Source organism: Mustela erminea, chromosome 11, assembly GCF_009829155.1.
Source record: "Mustela erminea isolate mMusErm1 chromosome 11, mMusErm1.Pri, whole genome shotgun sequence".
Taxonomy (NCBI): domain Eukaryota; kingdom Metazoa; phylum Chordata; class Mammalia; order Carnivora; family Mustelidae; genus Mustela; species Mustela erminea.
This window is the reverse complement of record NC_045624.1, coordinates 72,979,051-72,996,721: the sequence shown is the minus strand read 5'-3', so window position 1 is coordinate 72,996,721 and position 17,671 is coordinate 72,979,051. Positions and strand designations below refer to the sequence as shown.

Sequence of the window (17,671 nt, the reverse complement as noted above, 5' to 3'; positions counted from 1 at the left end):
GTAGGCAAAGATTGCCCAGAAACTCTTTGTTTTCCATTCTATTAGCAAATTGAAAAGCAGAGCTCACTTGGAACTTCTCTAAGCAAAGGATGCATTATTAGGGGCAACAAATTACTGATTCTTTAGTTAAAGAGAAATATGTTAACCTATATCTTGCCAGAAATAATAATAGTAACTTACTATATGCCAGACACTATTCTCAGCATTTTTTCATATTAATTCCCACAACAATCTTTAAAATAGTAACTATCGTTATACACATTTTATAGATGAGAAAAGTGACACAAGTTTATGTAGGTAGTAAGTGGCAGAGCCATTATTTAATCTTAAACAGTCTGGTTCCAGCATTTATGTTATTAACTACCATTCTTTTCTTCTTGAGAAGGAGAGGCTGAATTGATTGAGGGGCCAATGTTATAATGATAGATCCAAGATATTTCACGTATGCATGTGTGCATGTATAAAATTACATTGTTCTGGGGTGCCTGGGTGGCTCAGTGGGTTAAAGCCTCTGCCTTTGGCTCAGGTCATGATCCCAGGGTCCTGGGATCAAGCCCCACATCAGTCTCTTTGCTCAGCGGGGAGCCTGCTTCCCCCTCTCTCTCTGTGCCTGCCTCTCTGCCCACTTTTGATCTCTGTCTGTCAAATAAATAAATAAAATCTCTAAAAAAATTCAAAAATGAAAAAATAAAATTACATGGTCCAGTTTGAACTTCTAGTAAGGATATTTTTAATCTTACTACTAACATATTTAAATTTGCAAGTAAACATGACAGTGTTATTAAATAGCATTCATTTCTCTTTCTGGCAGGTGAATTGATGAAAATACCAAATTCTGAACTGAGGATACAAATTTGTAAGTGTATTATTGACTTTTATCATGCAGAACCACCAAAGAAGCATATTACAGGTGAAGTTTTCAATAGTCTTTTAGTAATAACTTATGTCTGTAAAATAATATTCTTTCTCATTCTCTTTGAACTTGGAAAGACACAGTGGGATTGATGCAAGCTGGCTAGCTCCAAGGACCCAGTAGGGTTCCCGTAGGACTGGCTGAAAGGGTCCTTGGCTCTGTGCAGGATAGGAATCAAACACAAGCCAAGTCGAAGTGAGAGCAGAGTTTATTGAAGACATAGAGAGAGTGTAGATATGGACAGAGCAGAAGACTTAGAAAGGAAAGAAGAGTGAGTCTTGACTTTGCTTGGGGGCCTGTGGTTTTTATTGAAGATTGTGGTCAGGTACACCTGACTTCTCAGCCTTTCAGAAACAATAGGTGTCTCCATTAAGTCACTTACGCCCCTGAGCCAGGGGTCTTGATGAGTCAGTATTCTTGGAAAATGTTTATGATGACTCCGCCCAATTACTCTTCAGATATTGTCTGTTCTGCTAGAAGACTCCAAAGAAATAATTAAATCCTTGACCTTTATAAGGAGCACATACATCATTTATATGTATATATATAACATTAAATTTGACTTTAAATTTAATATAATATATATTAACTTTAATGAATCAATTCAAAATTGACTCATTATTTGGCCTTTTATAGAAAAATTTTGTCTATCCCTGTGCTATACAATTTCAAAATGCCAAACTATTTTTTAAGTTTTTATTGCAGTTGTTTAATAATATTACTCATTCCTTTGTCTGAACATAAATGGTTACTATGTGAGAAAACTGTACATATTTATTAACTAATTGTTGTTAGGTTACCAACAAGCAAATTCATCATACAAGATTAAGATGGCTGAGGTCAGTGGATTGGCAAAAACAATGGTCGAATCATTGACCTTACTTGAAAATCAACTTGTTGAGAAACTTTGGGTACTTAAAGCTCTCCAACATCTCTCAACTTCTGGTTTGTATATTATTAACTTTAAATATTTCATTCTCAACTATTTTTGTTTCTTTCCAATGGTGTCAAGACTGTACAACATAAATAACTTCTAAATTTATTTTCAGAAGTTAATTGCACTTTAATGCTGAAAGCACAAGCAGCCAGAGAAATTTGTGCTCACCTCAATGACCCAGACCCCTCTGGACAGCTTCTGTTTCGTTCTTCAGAAATACTTTGGAATTTATTGGAAAAATCTCCAAAAGAAGAAACCATACAACAACTTAGTAACTTGGAATGTTTGCTGTAAGTAAGTGGTTAGATAGGAATGTTTTTTAACCTTAAAATGATAGCCAGTAACATAACTAACATCTTTGTTTGAATTTGTGTTCAATTAGGCTTTTGAGTCATGTCCATTTTGAGTGATGTCCAACATCATTTTTATGTTGTGGTGTAAATGCATCTTTGCAATAGCAAGCTGTTTTTTTGGTTTTTGTTCTTCCTATTTGGAAAGCTTTTAAAGTAGCTTATTAACAAAGCTAAATTATGTCTTTGAATAAGTATAAAATACATTAGACATTTAAAAGAACTATTTCATTTGCTCATTCAGTAACCTATTTTTTTAAAGATTTTATTTATTTATTTATTTATTTATTTGTCAGAGAGAGAGAAAGAACACCCAAGCAGGCAGAGGCAAAGAGAGCAGGCTCCCTATGGGGCAAGGAGCCTGGTGTGGGACTCCATCCCAGGACCCTGGGATCATGGCACAAGCTAAAGGCTGTGGTTTAACCTGCTGAGCCACCCAGGTGCCCCCAGTAACCTATTTTTAAACACTTACTCTCTTCCAGATATTGCAGTAAGCATTAGCAATAAAATATAAGTGGGTCTTCAAGTAACTTATCCATTTATTCATCAAATAATTATTGTCTGCTCTATACCAACTTCAGTATTGGGCCATAGAACTACAAAAGAAAGCAATGCAGACACGATCTCTGCTTTCATGGAATTTACATTGTTATTAGGAGATAGACAAGTAAACAGACAACTAAATGCTATGAAATAGACTATCACAGTGCTACATGTTCTCTAGAAAAGAGTGATTCAGCATACCCAATCCAACTGATTTAAATCACATAGGATATTTATGGGCTTATATAACTACAAGGTCAAGGATAAAACTGGTTTCATGTGCTCAGCAAATAACAGGATGTGGGCCTTCATCATCCCTCTACAGTCTTCCACTGTGTTAGCTTTATTCCCAAGATCCACACAGTGAGACCTAACAAGTTGAGGTTCACACAATCACAACCCCAAATCAAGCAGAAGAGAAGACTTGCTCTTCTGAAAGGCCAAATAAAATTCTTTGAATTGAGTCCCTATTGGTCCTGAGTAGTCTGGGTTGGCCATATACCATTCCAGATTGAATTACTAGTGACAGAGAAATGCTCTGGCTAAAAGGAAGCTCAAAGCATCTTAGCAAGACCAAAAGGGTAAATGCCTAAATAAAAATAAGGGTACTGTTATCATAAGAAGGGCAAGCAAGGGGCACCAGGCTTTCTCAATCAGAAGAGCATTCAACTCTTGACCTTGGGGTTATGAGTTCAAGCCCCACACTGGGTGTAGAGATTACTTAAAAAAATAAAATTTTTTTAAAAAAGATGAAGAAGAAGGGCAAATGAGTGCTAGGAAGCAAACCAGCAAATGCCCAAACCAACAAATGTCCACAGAACCTGACCCAGACTTGGAGAGTTAATAAATACTTCCTGATGAACCCTAATTTGGTATCTGAATGATAAATACGAACTGGCAACACAGAAGAGTTTTGCATTCAGAGAGCATCCTAGACAGGGGAACAGAAGTGAAAATAGAATTTGGCAAAAAAACAAACAAACCCTGGAAGGTACTGAATATATTGAGAGTAGAAAATAGAATAGTGAGAGATGAAGCTAACAGTGTTAGCAGGGACCATAACATGAAAGGCTTGATAAGCCTTGGTAAGGGGATAGGACTTTTTAATCTTAAGAACAAAGAAAAGCCTTTAAGTAGTTTAGCAGTCACTTTGCCCACAGGTATAGATTTGGATGGATGGATTCTTATCTGATAGAGACTTGACTCCTATGGCAGATTTAGAAATGTAGAAAAGATCAGAAATACTTCAAAATGAATAGTATGATATAAAAAGGGAATTCTGTATATAGACACTTCAGTAGCATTTACACAGAAATATGGTTTTAAAGATCTGATTTTACTTTCCAGGGCTTTGAAGGAAGTATTTAAAAATCTGTTTATGAGAGGTTTTAGTCATTATGATCGTCAGCTTAGAAATGATATATTAGTAATCACTACAATTATAGCTCAAAATCCTGGAACACCAATGATCGTAAGTATGAGTCAAATTGCATGAATTTTAGTTGTGGAAATAGCTTGAATGGGGGGAAGGAGTCCTAAACAATGTTGTAATATTTATGAACTTGTGATAGCAAGATATTTTGTAATTTCATTATGGCCACCAGTAGTTCTGCCAATTCTCTGCCAGTTCTTTTGTAAACTTGAGATTCTCTTCATATTTTATAATTTGCTTACATATTTGCTATGTATGATGTGTTTCTTTCCTTGCTGGTGATATGAGTTTATATCTGGAACCATTTCTCTTTCACCTAAAGAATTTCCTTTCCCATTTCTTATGATGCAGATCTGCTAGCTGCTGGGAACAAATTCTCTTAATTTCTTTTATCTCAATACATCTTTAATTCAGCCTAATTATTGAAGTGTATGTTCACAGAATATTGAATTCTAGTTTGAACACTTTTATATTTTACCACTTGAAGATACCATTCCGCTGTCTTCTGGCCTCATGTTTCTGATCAGAAGTATTTGTTTTTTCCATTTGTTTCCCCATGGACAATGTATCATTTTGCTTTCTGGCTGTTTTTTAAGATTTTCACTCTACCTTTGGTTTCCAGCAGTTTTACTATTATGTGCCAAGATGTGATTTTCTTTGTTTTTATCCTGCTTAGGATTCATTCATAGGGCTTCCTGAGTATGTAAACTGACTAAATTTGGAAATTTTTTTGATCATATTCTATAAGTATTTTATCAGCCCCATTCTCTCTCTCTCCCCTTCTGTAATTCAGATTACATGCATGTTTGTCGTGAGGCCTGTTCTCTTTTTTCAATCATTTTTCTCTCTATTCTTCAGATTAAATAATTTGTATTGGTCTATACAACTAAATTCACTGACTTTTTTCCCCTGTCATCTTCATTCTGTTATTAATCCCATCCAGTGCATTTTTATTCTAGATGTTGTCTTTTTTAGTTTTTAAATTTTTGTTTCCTTTTTATAGTTTCTATTTCTCTGCTGAGAGTTCCTGTCTTTCTGTTTATTCTGAGCCTTTTTACTGTGGATTCTGGTGTACTCCTCTGAAAAGTATTTATTCTTTTGTATTCATGGGCATTTAGTTAGGCTACTCATCCCTATGGCAAATGGCAGGTCAAATCTCAGTTCATTTCTTTTAGCCTTACCTAGGATGCTTGAGTATTCTCTGCCCTGGCATGAATCAGGCATTAGCCAGACGTTTGGGAGTTTATACACAGAAGTTGAAGTTCCCTTTCTATCTTTTATGGGATTTCCCCCTTCACTTTCCAGTAGCAATAGTTGCCCTGAGAGTACCTCTGCCCTCTGAATATTCAAACCACTAAGATAACAGCTTTACTCTGAGTTGCAGGATCTATACGAGGTATGAACTAGGTCCTGGCCTCTGTCTAAATGCCTTTTTTTTAACAAAAGGGAAACCCATGCAGTGCCATCTCCATCTTGAAAATTCTGACTCCCCTCCAGTAACTGCTTGGTTTTCATCACAAGACAGTTGTTTTTATATTTTGTTCCGAGTTTATAATTGTTACCTTCAGGAAGATTTCTTATGGGAGCTACTCTGCCATCCCAGAAGCTGAGCCTTGGCACATTTTATAGTGTAAAAATCACTGAATGAATGACATCCCAGAGTAGAGCTCTTTCGCAATGATATCCATATAGCCAGAAACTTTCTAAGTTGTATTTAAAGGAAATTTGTGAGGGGCACTTGGGTGGCTCAATGGGTTAAAGCCTCTGCCTTCGGCTCAGGTCATGATCCCAGGCTCCTGGGATCTAGCCCCACATTGGGCTCTCTGCTCAGTGGGGAGCCTGCTTCTCTCATGCTCTCTCTCTCTCTCTCTGCCTGCCTCTCTGCCTGACTCTCTGCCTACTTGTGATCTCTGTCTGTCAAATAAATAAATAAAATCTTAAAAATAAATAAATAAAAATAAAGGAAATTTGTTAATGAAGGGTTCAATGCCGTATCAGTGGTTCAGATAGAACTTATAATGTGTAAATGGGGGCAACAATCCTACCTAGCTTTCTAGTCAAGGCTGCAAGGCATGGGTAAACCTATATGTGTCTTCTTTGGAGGCTCCTGCTTAGTTAATAAATTCTCATTAGCGTTCTTGCAAGCATTCGGGTGAATTTTATGAGTCAAATAACATCTTCACATTTAAAGAAACCATATGGATCCTAAAGCAGTAGCACTGTAACACTGCAAGCTCAAAAACTTAGGGACTTGCCCCGCTAAACTCTCCCGAATTACAAAGTCCAGCTAGGATACCTGTGGCAGAAATGTGTTCTCTCATGCTGAAATGTTTGCAATTCTGGTTATTCTTCAGGGTTTTTTTATGTTAAGTAGGACCCATTAGACCTGACAAAACCATATAATGAGAGTGGTTGGGGTCAAGGTGGGAGGGGGGCTGTTTAAGAAGAAAAGCTGCTGAAAATAACTATCTTTCGCCCTTATTTTGTCACTTATAGGTATAATACGATAATGAATTAGAAAAGTAATTTGTAGTCTTTTTTTTAAGATTTAATTTATTTATTTGACAGAGATCACAAGCAGGCAGAGAGGCAGGCAGAGAGAGAGAGAGAGAAGAAAGCAGGCTCCCTGCTGAGCAGAGAGCCCGATGAGGGTCTCCATCCTAGGACTCTGGGATCATGACCTGAGCTGAAGGCAGACGCTTTAACCCACTGAGCCACCCAGGCGCCCCAGTAATTTGTAGTATTAACACATTCTGGGTAATTACCAAATTTTAGTCAGCATCTTAAAATATACTCATAGAATAATATAAAAATACTTCTTAGAACCAACAGAAGTTTATATTAAATAAATTACAAGTTTATATGGCTATATGTTTCCTGCTTTCATCCCTTTCTATTATTAGTACTTTATGAATTCAAATGAATGACAAGGGGAATCTGATAAAGATGATTAAATATTAGGTAAATATAAGCATCTGTAATTTCCATCTAATTCAATCATTCTTCTATGTATTTATATTAGGAATGTGGCTTTACCAGGGATTTGATACTATTTGCAACCTTTACAGAAGGTAAAAACCATAAAACTTTCAACCTATAATTATCTTGATGAGTCTTAAACATTACTTTATCCTTCACTTTTATTTTCTTTTTTTCCCCCTCACAGTTAAAAGTCAAAATCCTTTGGTGAAAGGTCTTAAGCTTTCTAATTCCTATGAAGATTTTGAATTGAAGAAATTGCTATTCAATATAATTGTGATCTTATGTAAAGATTTACCTACTATACAGGTAAAAAAAAAAATAATAACCAAAATTAAAGCTAGTGTGTCTCACTTTGTAGTATAACTTTCTTAAAAGTCATGACTGCAAATCTTTCATCAACCCATATGTTTACCATAGAAAGTAACTCTGGTCAGAATTTCATCTTATCAAAATTTCTTCTGCTTATCTGGTTTTAAATAAACAGTGAATTTACCAAATTTAAACCATATAAACCAAAAAAGGCAGGAGAACATTAGAAATTTATTTATGTATTTAGATCTCCAGGATAAGAAAACATAATATGAAAGAAAATCCACATAGGCCCATCTAGCCTAATAGGCTACCTCTGACCATACTGTGGTTAAAGCTTTAGTCAGGTGGAATGCAGTGCTGTCATTTTTCAGCAATGTGATCCTGAATAAGCTGTTTAGTTTCTGTAAAACCCAGATTTTTAAAAATGTTTTATTTATTTATTTGAGAGAGAGGGGAGAGCACAAGTAGGCAGAGCAGCAGCAGAGGGAGAGGGAGAAGCAGGCTTCCCACTGAACAGGGAGCCTGAGGCATGGCTCCTGGGATCATGACCTGAGCTGAAGGGAGATACTTAACCAACTGAGTCACCCAGGTGCCCCAATCCCAGATATCTTAATTTCAAATGAGGATAACACCTATCTCATGGAATTATTATGAGGGTTAAGAGAGCTAAGAGAGCTCAGATTTTTTTGGTAATAGCACTTTGAGGAACACACACATATATATACACTAAAATATGTACAGAGAAGGAAAAAAATTGTCTTTGTTTCTACAGTTATAACTTTATTAATGATATCAAAATTATACACTCTATAGAATCTAAATGCATTTTCTGAAATGCCAAATAGAATATAATTACATAAAATATGGTTTTTTAGTACAGTGAAGTATTATCTAACTATTAAAATCTCTCTGGAGACAAAATGTACATGACAGTTTAAAAACCACTTTAGTGGATTTCAGAGTCAAATGGCATAAAGAATATGGTGAGCTTCTTAAAGCACTGTGTGAGCAGTGGAATCAACTAATTTTTTTTATGTCATTTGTTTGTGGCCCAGTAATTGTAGTGATAATGAATATGTGTACTGTTATTTGTGGTTCATGGAGTATTTTGAAAACATTATCCACTTAATATTTATAGTAAGGCTAGAACTAGTTGTTGTTCTTAGTCCTGCTTCCTCCATTCTAAATCTTGCCTTCATTCCCTGTGGACTAGTACATTGTCATAATAGCTATTCATTTTTCTATTTTATTGAAATCATGGATTCAGCACAATTTTAAAATTTTAAGCATATAATTATAAATATGGCTTGTGACCTGAGTGGCATCGATTGACTAGAATTTTTGTCTAAGTTCTATTACAACTGCTTAAAAATTAGCCACAGTCATTATTTTGGGAAAATTACACTTTTATAGTGTACCATTGAGTCTGTGAAATGTTTCTTTTTCAAAAATGAAGGGAAGAGAGAAATTTCAGTAGTTTATTTGCCCCAAATTTTCTGCTTCTTTGGTTTGATCATAAGCAGGAGTCAAATTATATATATATATACGCGTAGACAAAAAAAATTAACACTTATTTATATTATTGTCATCTAGAGAGTACATATCTGAGATAAGGGGATCATAGCCAACTTGTTGTTGTTTTTGTTTTTGTTTTTGTTTTGGTACTTAATGTAGATTGGGCATCTTTAGGAAGGAAATTTTTTTAAAAAATGACCCTAATAAAACATCACATTGGAAATCTTTAATTTTCTTAGATTAAATAAAATTGTTTTAATTATGTTTCTAACAAAGTAGTTTTTCCCCTTCCTCATAGCTATTAATTGACGGCAAAGTTATCTTGGCTTTGTTTACCTATGTTAAAAAGCCTGAGAAACACAAGATAATGGAGTGGTCTGCAGCACAGTATGAAGAATTACAACTGCATGCAATTGCCACTTTGTCGTCAGTGGCTCCTTTTTTAACAGAAGAGTATATGTTGTGTCAGGGAAATGCTCGAGTCCTTGCATTTCTAGAATGGTGTGAGAGTGAAGGTGAGTGATACCTATCAAAATTCTAATTTACATGTTTCAATTGAACTCTCAATATATTCATAGAAAAAATAAATAAAATTAATTAAAGAAAAGAAATAAAAATATATATCTTGTTTCCTGTGATTTTCACATGTTTACTGTTGTTTTAAAGAAAAAAATCTGAGATTTCATTTAAAGTCAGACACATTAGTAAATATCGTAACTGTAATTGATACATACCTTTCAGTAAAAGAAATCATTCATATAACCTGATTTAAATTTTTGTAGCATTAGGCTTATCCAACAATTATACTAAGTCCTGGAAATATTTTAAAGATTTTATTTATTTATTTGATAGAGACAGAGATCACAAGTAGGCAGAGAAGCAGGCAGAGAGAGAGGGGGAAGCAGGCTCCCCGCTGAGAAGAGAGTCCGATGCGGGGCTCAATCTCAGGACCCTAAGATCATGACCTGAGCCGAAGGCAGAGGCTTTAACCCATTGAGTCATCCAGGTGCCCCAGTCCTGGAAATATTTTAATCATTCATTCAACAAATATTTGTTGAGTACCTACTAGGTACTAATATTGTTTTAACTGCTAAGGATACATTTATATTCAAAATAAATAAAATCCCTACCTTCACAGAGCTTAAAATTCCCAGCCAGAAGTAATGATTCCACATGTAGTCTACCAAATTATTAGACTACCAATTTGTACAAATATTTTATTATAGCTCTCATCATTCTTAGAAAGGAAATAAGAAATACTTTCTTTTAAAAAATGCTTATAAGAGAGATACTGCATTCTTTTCTGGTAGTTATTTTGCTGTGGAAATAATTTTATATGATACATTTTCAGTAGATCAAGAAAATCATATATCTGTGAGGATGGAAAATATTATAGCTGATTTTTTTAATTCTCTAGTTTCTAATATGCAGAATTACTAAATTTATTCTTGTTAAATTGCTATGCATTAAATAATTATTCTCTATCCTTTATATCATTTATGTTTACAAAAGACTATAAAGCAAAAGAGGAAATGCTGCCTAACATGGGGAAGCCTTATAGCTAACAGTTATTGAGTACTTACTGCATGGTAGGCCTTACACACCTCACAAGTATTAACTCATTTAGTCCTCACAACAGATCCAGAGGTTGAAGGTACTGTTACCATCCCAGGTGGTCACACGGGTAGAACTCAATCAGAAAAGTTAAATAACATGTTCTTGGTCACACAGGAAGTGTCAGATCAAGGATTTAGTACATGTAGTCTAGCTCTAGAACCTGCATTTTTAACCCATACACAATACTCAGAAGAGTATTTTTAAATTTTTTTTTTTTTAGTTTTAAACATGAAGAACCTTTTAAAGAAGGCATATTATTGTAAAGAAGAAAAGAGAACTTGCCTTGCTGTTTATCAAGACTTACCATAAAGCAATAATAATTTAAACTGTATGATACTAGATAAGGAACAGACCAATGAAAAAGAATATATGGGAGGTTGGCATTAACAAAGATGTTATTACCTTCAATAAAAATAAAAATTGGCTTCTTTCACCTTGTTAAAAAAAATCAAGTGCAAAATGAATTAAATCCCTAAATATAAAAAGTTAAACTATAAAATCTTAGAAGAAAACATGGGAAAATATCTTTATGATAACAGGGTAGGAAAAGACTTTGATAAACCAGAAGAACTTAAACTATACGGAAAATTAGTGCATTTAATAATGTAAAATTTAGAAATGCTGTATGACTAAATCTGAATAAAATAATGATCTACAAATTGAGAGAATACATTTTTGACTCCTGTGACTAATAAAGGATTAGAATCCAGGCTCATAAAGAACTAAAAAAAGAAAATAACTCAGCAAAGAAGTAGATAAAGAATAGAGACTGCCAAGTCACAGACAAAATTTCAAATTTATAAATAACATTAAAAGATGTTCAACGTTATTGGTAATCAGAGAAACACAAATTAAGATAATAATTAACTGTCATTTCCCATTTAACAGATTGGAAAAATCTATTAGTCTTGTACGTTGTGTCCATATAACCACTTTGAGAAGCAATTTAGGAACATTGGTAAAATTAAGTGTGGGTATACCCTATATGATTCTGGTGTCACATGGCGAAACCTTTCTCAGTGGGAATAAGGGGACATAAACCAGAAAGTTCATTGTACCAGAATGTTCATTGTAGCAGTTTGTTCTAGTGAATGGATAAACTGTGATTTATTCATAAAATGATTGCTCAGGGGCACCTGCGTGGCTCAGTTGGTTAAGCATCGGACTCTTGATTTCACTCAGGTCATAATCTCAGGGCTGTGAGATTGAGCCCAGCATCAGGCTTCAGGATGGGCATGAAGCTGGCTTAAGAGTCTCTCTCCCTCTCTCTCTTCTCATCCCCCCTAAAACAAATAAAATGAATGCTGAAAGCAATTAAATGATTTAGATCTGCTTGTGACTATGTAAATACTTCAAAAAACATAATTTTGAGTAATAATAGCAAGTTACAAAAGATACACACAAGATGACACATTTGAGAAAAATTTTAAAGCATGTTTCTGTTCTGGGAATAGGAGGAGAAGGGGGAAAGGATAATATTTATTCCTCTAAAAAAAAAACTAAAGAGTATGGCAAAATTTAACATCTGTTTAAACTTAAGGGTTAGATATATAAGGTAACTGATATGTTCTGTTTTATTTGAAATGTTTTTGCTTTAAATTTCTTGATGTAAAGTATTAAATTATATTTCTCCACAGATTCCTTCTTTAGCCATGGCAATAGTTTTCATGGAACAGGTGGCCGTGCCAATAAGTTTGCCCAGATGCGTTACAGTTTAAGACTCTTGAGAGCCATGGTCTACACTGAGGATGAGACTATAAACAATGATCTTTGTGAAAAGGGAACAATTCAGCAACTGATAGGTAAAACACATTTAGTAGAATACTTATAAATTAGAGGTTTTGCTTAAAATGCTTTTTACAAATTTATTTTATCATTCTAGCCAAGAAACTCCTGAATATTCTCTTGGTTTTGTTTCATATTGTTGCTATAAGTCAATTTGTCTTTACTGAAACATCATGGTCACTCATTCTGTAAACATCTGTTTATTCCAGATACTATTTCATTTAGGATTATCTTTTTTTTTTTTTTAACGGGCTACTGTTACCTTCATTTTTCTAGTAATAAGATGGCCACATTTTGGCTAGGATTTTGAAGTCATTTAAAAGAGGATAACATTACATTTTCCAGTGCATCTGACATACCAGAACACTAGTATGCTGGTATATATAGAAATGTACATAGGAGATTCTTTTCTGTTATAATATAGCAGGATATCCTTGATTTTCAACTTAGAATTCACTATAATGAATCATCTTATCCCCAAAATACATAAGTGTGAGCTTGGAATAAAGTTCAGAACTGAAAACAAACTATTGTTACCTTTGTTAATTAAAAAATTAATAATCCTCTGGCCCTAACTTTTCCTGACCTTGAAAAGATCTCTTTTGGGGGCGCCTGGGTGGCTCAGTTGGTTAAGCAACTGCCTTCGACTCGGGTCATGATCCTGGAGTCCCGGGATTAAGTCCCAAAGTGGGCTCCCTGTTCAGCAGAGAGTCTGCTTCTCCCTCTGACCTCTCCCCTCTCATGCTTTTTCTCTCTCAAATAAATAAATAAAATCTTAAAAAAAAAAAAAAAGATCTATTTTGGTCATACTCAAATTCACTGTTTGCCTCATGAGTATGAGATAATTTGCTGGATGTCAATTAATTATAAACACCTCCACCAAAACTCTTCAGTCTGTTGAGCTCAAGTGCCTACTCTTCCATCACTAGTGGAGAATAGTGGTGCCATTTAATAGCAGTGTCCTTTAAAATAAGGATACTGAAAAGGGTGTTAAGTGAAACATTTTTTTGTTGAGTTTACTGAGGATGACCAAACCTGAAAGTAGATTTTGTGTATGTGTGATTGTGAGTAAAGCAATGGTAGTTTATTAAGTGAAGATACAGAAAAAACTCTCAAGAGTGAGTGGGGTCCCAACAGTGTTGCCCCTGAAGTAGATTTTATCACTTCCATGCATGTTCCATTGTACAGAACTCAGTGTTAAGGTTACAACCTAACTGTATGGAGTCTAGAAAATACTATATTTCCTATGTCCAGATAAGAGTCTGAATCTTACCTGGGTAGGAGGTGTGAGGTAGAGAAAGGGGAAAACAAATACAGAAGGGTTCTTTTCTTAGGATTTTTTCCCTTTAACTTGAAAGAAGCTGATCTTCATCATGTGAGTTCTTAGAGGCAGTGGCCTTCCTTCACTTACTCAGTCTAACAGAGGACTTAACAAATAGTTTGTTCATCAAATAGTAATTGAATTGTTATTGCAAATGTTTATAATACCCTTTGTGCAGGCACTGGTGTCACAAATGTGTATAGAACAGGACACTGTGGACCTTGCCCTTAATGAGAATGGGAAAAAAAAAAAGTATACCCTAGAAAGATAGTATATGTTACCCTACACCATCAGTAAGTCCCCTAGTGAGTAAGAGAATACCACAGAAACCCAAAGGTTTCAGTCGTTTTTAAGGCTAGGTAATCTTGACAAGTACCTTTATTGAACTTGGTGTAAGGGTAAAGCTAGTTTTGAGAGGGAAAAGAGGAGATGGTCTTTAAAGCAAGGGAACAGTATAAGCAGAGACATGGTATTAAAATATATATAACAGTGTTTTCAGAGCTAGCTGAAGTGAAGTCAGTTTTATGAAGTTTTATGAAGACATCTATCAACTATACTTCAATTTAAAATAATAAAAAACAGAAACTGGAAAAAATGTTTTATGGAAATAAGTAATGTGAGATATAATATGTCTAGTGAAGAGCCAAGTTAGAATTTTGAATAGCATCCTCTTTAGACATGGGGAGCTGTTAGTGATCTTGATCAAGGAGGTTATATGTATCGTGCTGTTTTAGGAAAAGGAATCTGGAAGAAATATGTCAGATGCATTAGAATAGAACAAGGAGAAAGTAAAGGCAGGAACTAAAGGATACTGAAATATGAAGGAAATAATTAAAAACATAACGTGTGTTATAGATAACACAGAATGTGACATGCCTACACTCAAGTAGGAAGGAGAATGAGATCATCTAGAAAGGAGAAGCAGCCCTATGGCCAACCAGGTTGGATTCCTAGATGTTCCTAATAAAGGAGCATAGGCCCTTCTGTTCCTGGCATGCTCCTCAACAGAGCCTTCAGCATGCTCAACTAGCCCTATCAGGGACTGATCCTGCACCTGTCATTCATACTAACAGGTCCAAGAATCATGCTCTCAGGGCCAGCTATGGTAATAAACTGTGATTTCCCTGCCCTCTTACTTTGGAACATGAGTCCAGCCCTTCTTGGTAATGTCAATGACCCCTTTAACAGAGAAGCAATGATTTTTGTTCCTGATTTAAAGCTTAAAAGAAAATTCCTTTTTGCAGCAAAATTTTATTGTGACTGTCATCCCATCAGTGTAAGTGGCTCTTTTCTAGTCTTTCTAAATTTTTAGTAGAAGCAGGGGAGAGATTTCAAAGGACATGGGAATACTGCTACCTAAAGTTATTGAAAACACCTCCCAGTAGACATAAAGAGAGGACACAGAAAGAAATAACAGGAAGAGAAAATACACTTAGATAGGTCTTCCACCTTTGCCTAAAATTGACCCTGTTAACCATGAAGAGATGAGCAAGCTGTGATCAGGCATTTTAGTCATATATTTGCAAAAGCACTCATTTCTGCCTCATGTTGTTCTGCATATTTCTATAAACAGTTTTGTTTGCTGCACAAAGTATCAGGTCGTTAGGGCATCTTTTAATAATATTCCATTAATTCTGTACTAGAAATGCTATATATGTATTCAGAGCTCAAAGAATCCTTTTATCATCTTCTGTTTACAGCTTCTACATAACTGTTCAATTCAAATAGCTCCCTTTAAAATAAGTTCTCTAATTGAAATTTTGTAAGAAAGGATTTATTTTTTTTAAAGAAGGAATTTCAAAACAGTATTTGATCAAAATAAAAATACAATGTCTGATGAGTTTACATTCTTTCAATTTTTCCACACCAGGAGTTTTTAAAAATACAATAAGCAAGTCTAATGACAAAGAAGAAGCCATTGTTTTGGAAATTCAATCTGATATATTACTTATTTTATCTGGTCTTTGTGAACATCATATTCCTAGGAAGGTATGTATGCCTGTGAATCAAAGTTTTGTTCAGATCTTCCAATGACCTAGCACTATAAACTGTTTCTTGGTGTCCATAAATGTTGGTGTTTTTTAATCTTGTGAGGATTTAATTTAATATTCCTTTTTATAAGGAGAATATAATTGTATGCAATAAAGTATATATATATGTATATATATATATCTTAAGTGTATATTTCAGTAGGTTTTGATGAATGTATACACCCATTTAACCAATATCTCAATTAAAACAGAGACAATTGTTACTTCCTATGAAATTCTTTCATGCCACTTAGTAGCTATCCCCCCTATTTGCCTTCAGGTGACCACTGTTCTGATTTCTATCCCCGTAAAATAAGTATTGCCTATTCTTTTACTTTATATGAATGGAACCACATTCATATAAATGTGATTTACTCTTTTGTATCTGGTCCTGTCATCACCACATTTCTGAAATATACCCATGTTATTACAGGTATCATCAGCCCATTCCTTTTTGTTGCTGAGCAGTTTTTCTTTGTTTGAATATACCCAATTTTTTTCTCCATTCCCCTATTGATTAATACTTAGGTTTTATCCATTTGGGACTATACGTATAAACCTTCAGTGAACATTTTTGTAGTAGTCTTTCTGTGGACATAATGCTTTCATTTCTTCTAGATAAATACTGGGGAATACAATTAATGTTCATTAAGTAGGTATATGTTTTTAAGAAACTGGCAAACAGTTCTTCCAAAGTGACTATCACATTATAAATGCTGTTTTGAGTTTAAATTGGGTTCAGGGTGATGGGTATGTGATGAGCACTGAGTATGGTATGTAACAGATGAATCACTAAATTCTATACCTGAAACCAATATTATACTGTATGTTAACTAAATGGAATTTAAATAAAAACTTAAAGAAAAAAAATCAGGTTTATACTAGAACTAAAAGTTAGAAAAAAGAGCTTATTTCCCTTTGATCTTTTTAAATTTATAACAAACTCTGAGTCTCTAAGTTTGATAACTTAAATAATTTAATAAAAGAATTGGAAAGATAAAAAAATTAAAATTGTGCAATTTCCAATAGAGAGATTTTAGGGAGAGGCAACAAGAACAGTAAATGCATACCTAGCTTTGAGCTTTGGTCCAGCTTTTTCTTATACTCTGCCACCCTATGCCTTTCTTCTGGAAAAATACTCATTGTCTTGCTTACTAGGTACCAGAACTGAACTACAAAACAGTGAGAAAGGTAATTGGTAAATAACAAGTAATAACTGGCAATAATGTAATATAAATTACTAAAGGTTTTAGTTATCATTTATCTATTTATTTCTCTCTTGGGAGTATTAAAAAGTCTTCCCTGATAGAATTTTAGCCTCTTAAAATTAGTTTTGCTCTCGATTTCATCTGACAGGATATTGGACTACATTTATTATAAAGCAGAAGAAAACCATAGGGTAAGCTTATGGTTTATTTTTTTTAAAAAAGAAAGGGAAAAATCAAAAAAATAGAAAGGGACATTAAGCTGGCATGTTGATTGATGCCATTTCTAAAAATTATTAGCTTTACAATAATTGGTCTTAAATTCCTATGAGTGCAAATTTGAAAAAAATATTTGTATAAAAATAACAATGTTCTATTTTTCTCATACAAAAAGTTTTAGGGGACAATATGAAACAGGAAAGGATTAGATGATTCCAAAAAATAATTTTAAATAAATCTCCTAGGAAATTTTTGGGACTGAAGGAGTGGATATAATTCTTCATGTAATGAAAACAGACCCCACAAAGTTACGGACTGGATTAGGCTATAATGTACTTCTTCTTAGTACATTGGACAGCATTTGGTGAGTATTACTGTACCCAAGCTAGAACCACAATACAAGAAAATTACTTCTATGCTATTTGTTGATTATATTTAAACATGATATTTAAGATTTCTATCTAATTTTGAAAAACTATACAAACTTGTAAGAAATAAAGCCTAGAAAAA

General features: G+C 34.2%; 1 protein-coding gene across 11 annotated transcripts in view; it reads left to right on the top strand.

Moving 5' to 3' along the window:
- Positions 1-17,671, top strand: part of CFAP69 (cilia and flagella associated protein 69) — a 58,843-nt gene that overhangs the window by 25,332 nt on the left and 15,840 nt on the right. For 9 of the 11 annotated variants that reach the window (XM_032304979.1, XM_032304978.1, XM_032304984.1 and 6 more), the window contains 10 exons: positions 812-910; positions 1,709-1,858; positions 1,963-2,140; positions 4,091-4,214; positions 7,198-7,246; positions 7,342-7,463; positions 9,283-9,499; positions 12,239-12,403; positions 15,578-15,696; positions 17,407-17,525. In XM_032304979.1, coding sequence (XP_032160870.1) covers positions 812-910; positions 1,709-1,858; positions 1,963-2,140; positions 4,091-4,214; positions 7,198-7,246; positions 7,342-7,463; positions 9,283-9,499; positions 12,239-12,403; positions 15,578-15,696; positions 17,407-17,525 — 1,342 coding nt within the window. The remainder of the gene's footprint in view (positions 1-811; positions 911-1,708; positions 1,859-1,962; positions 2,141-4,090; positions 4,215-7,197; positions 7,247-7,341; positions 7,464-9,282; positions 9,500-12,238; positions 12,404-15,577; positions 15,697-17,406; positions 17,526-17,671) is intronic. The other 2 variants (XM_032304981.1, XM_032304980.1) reach the window with 1 other exon arrangement.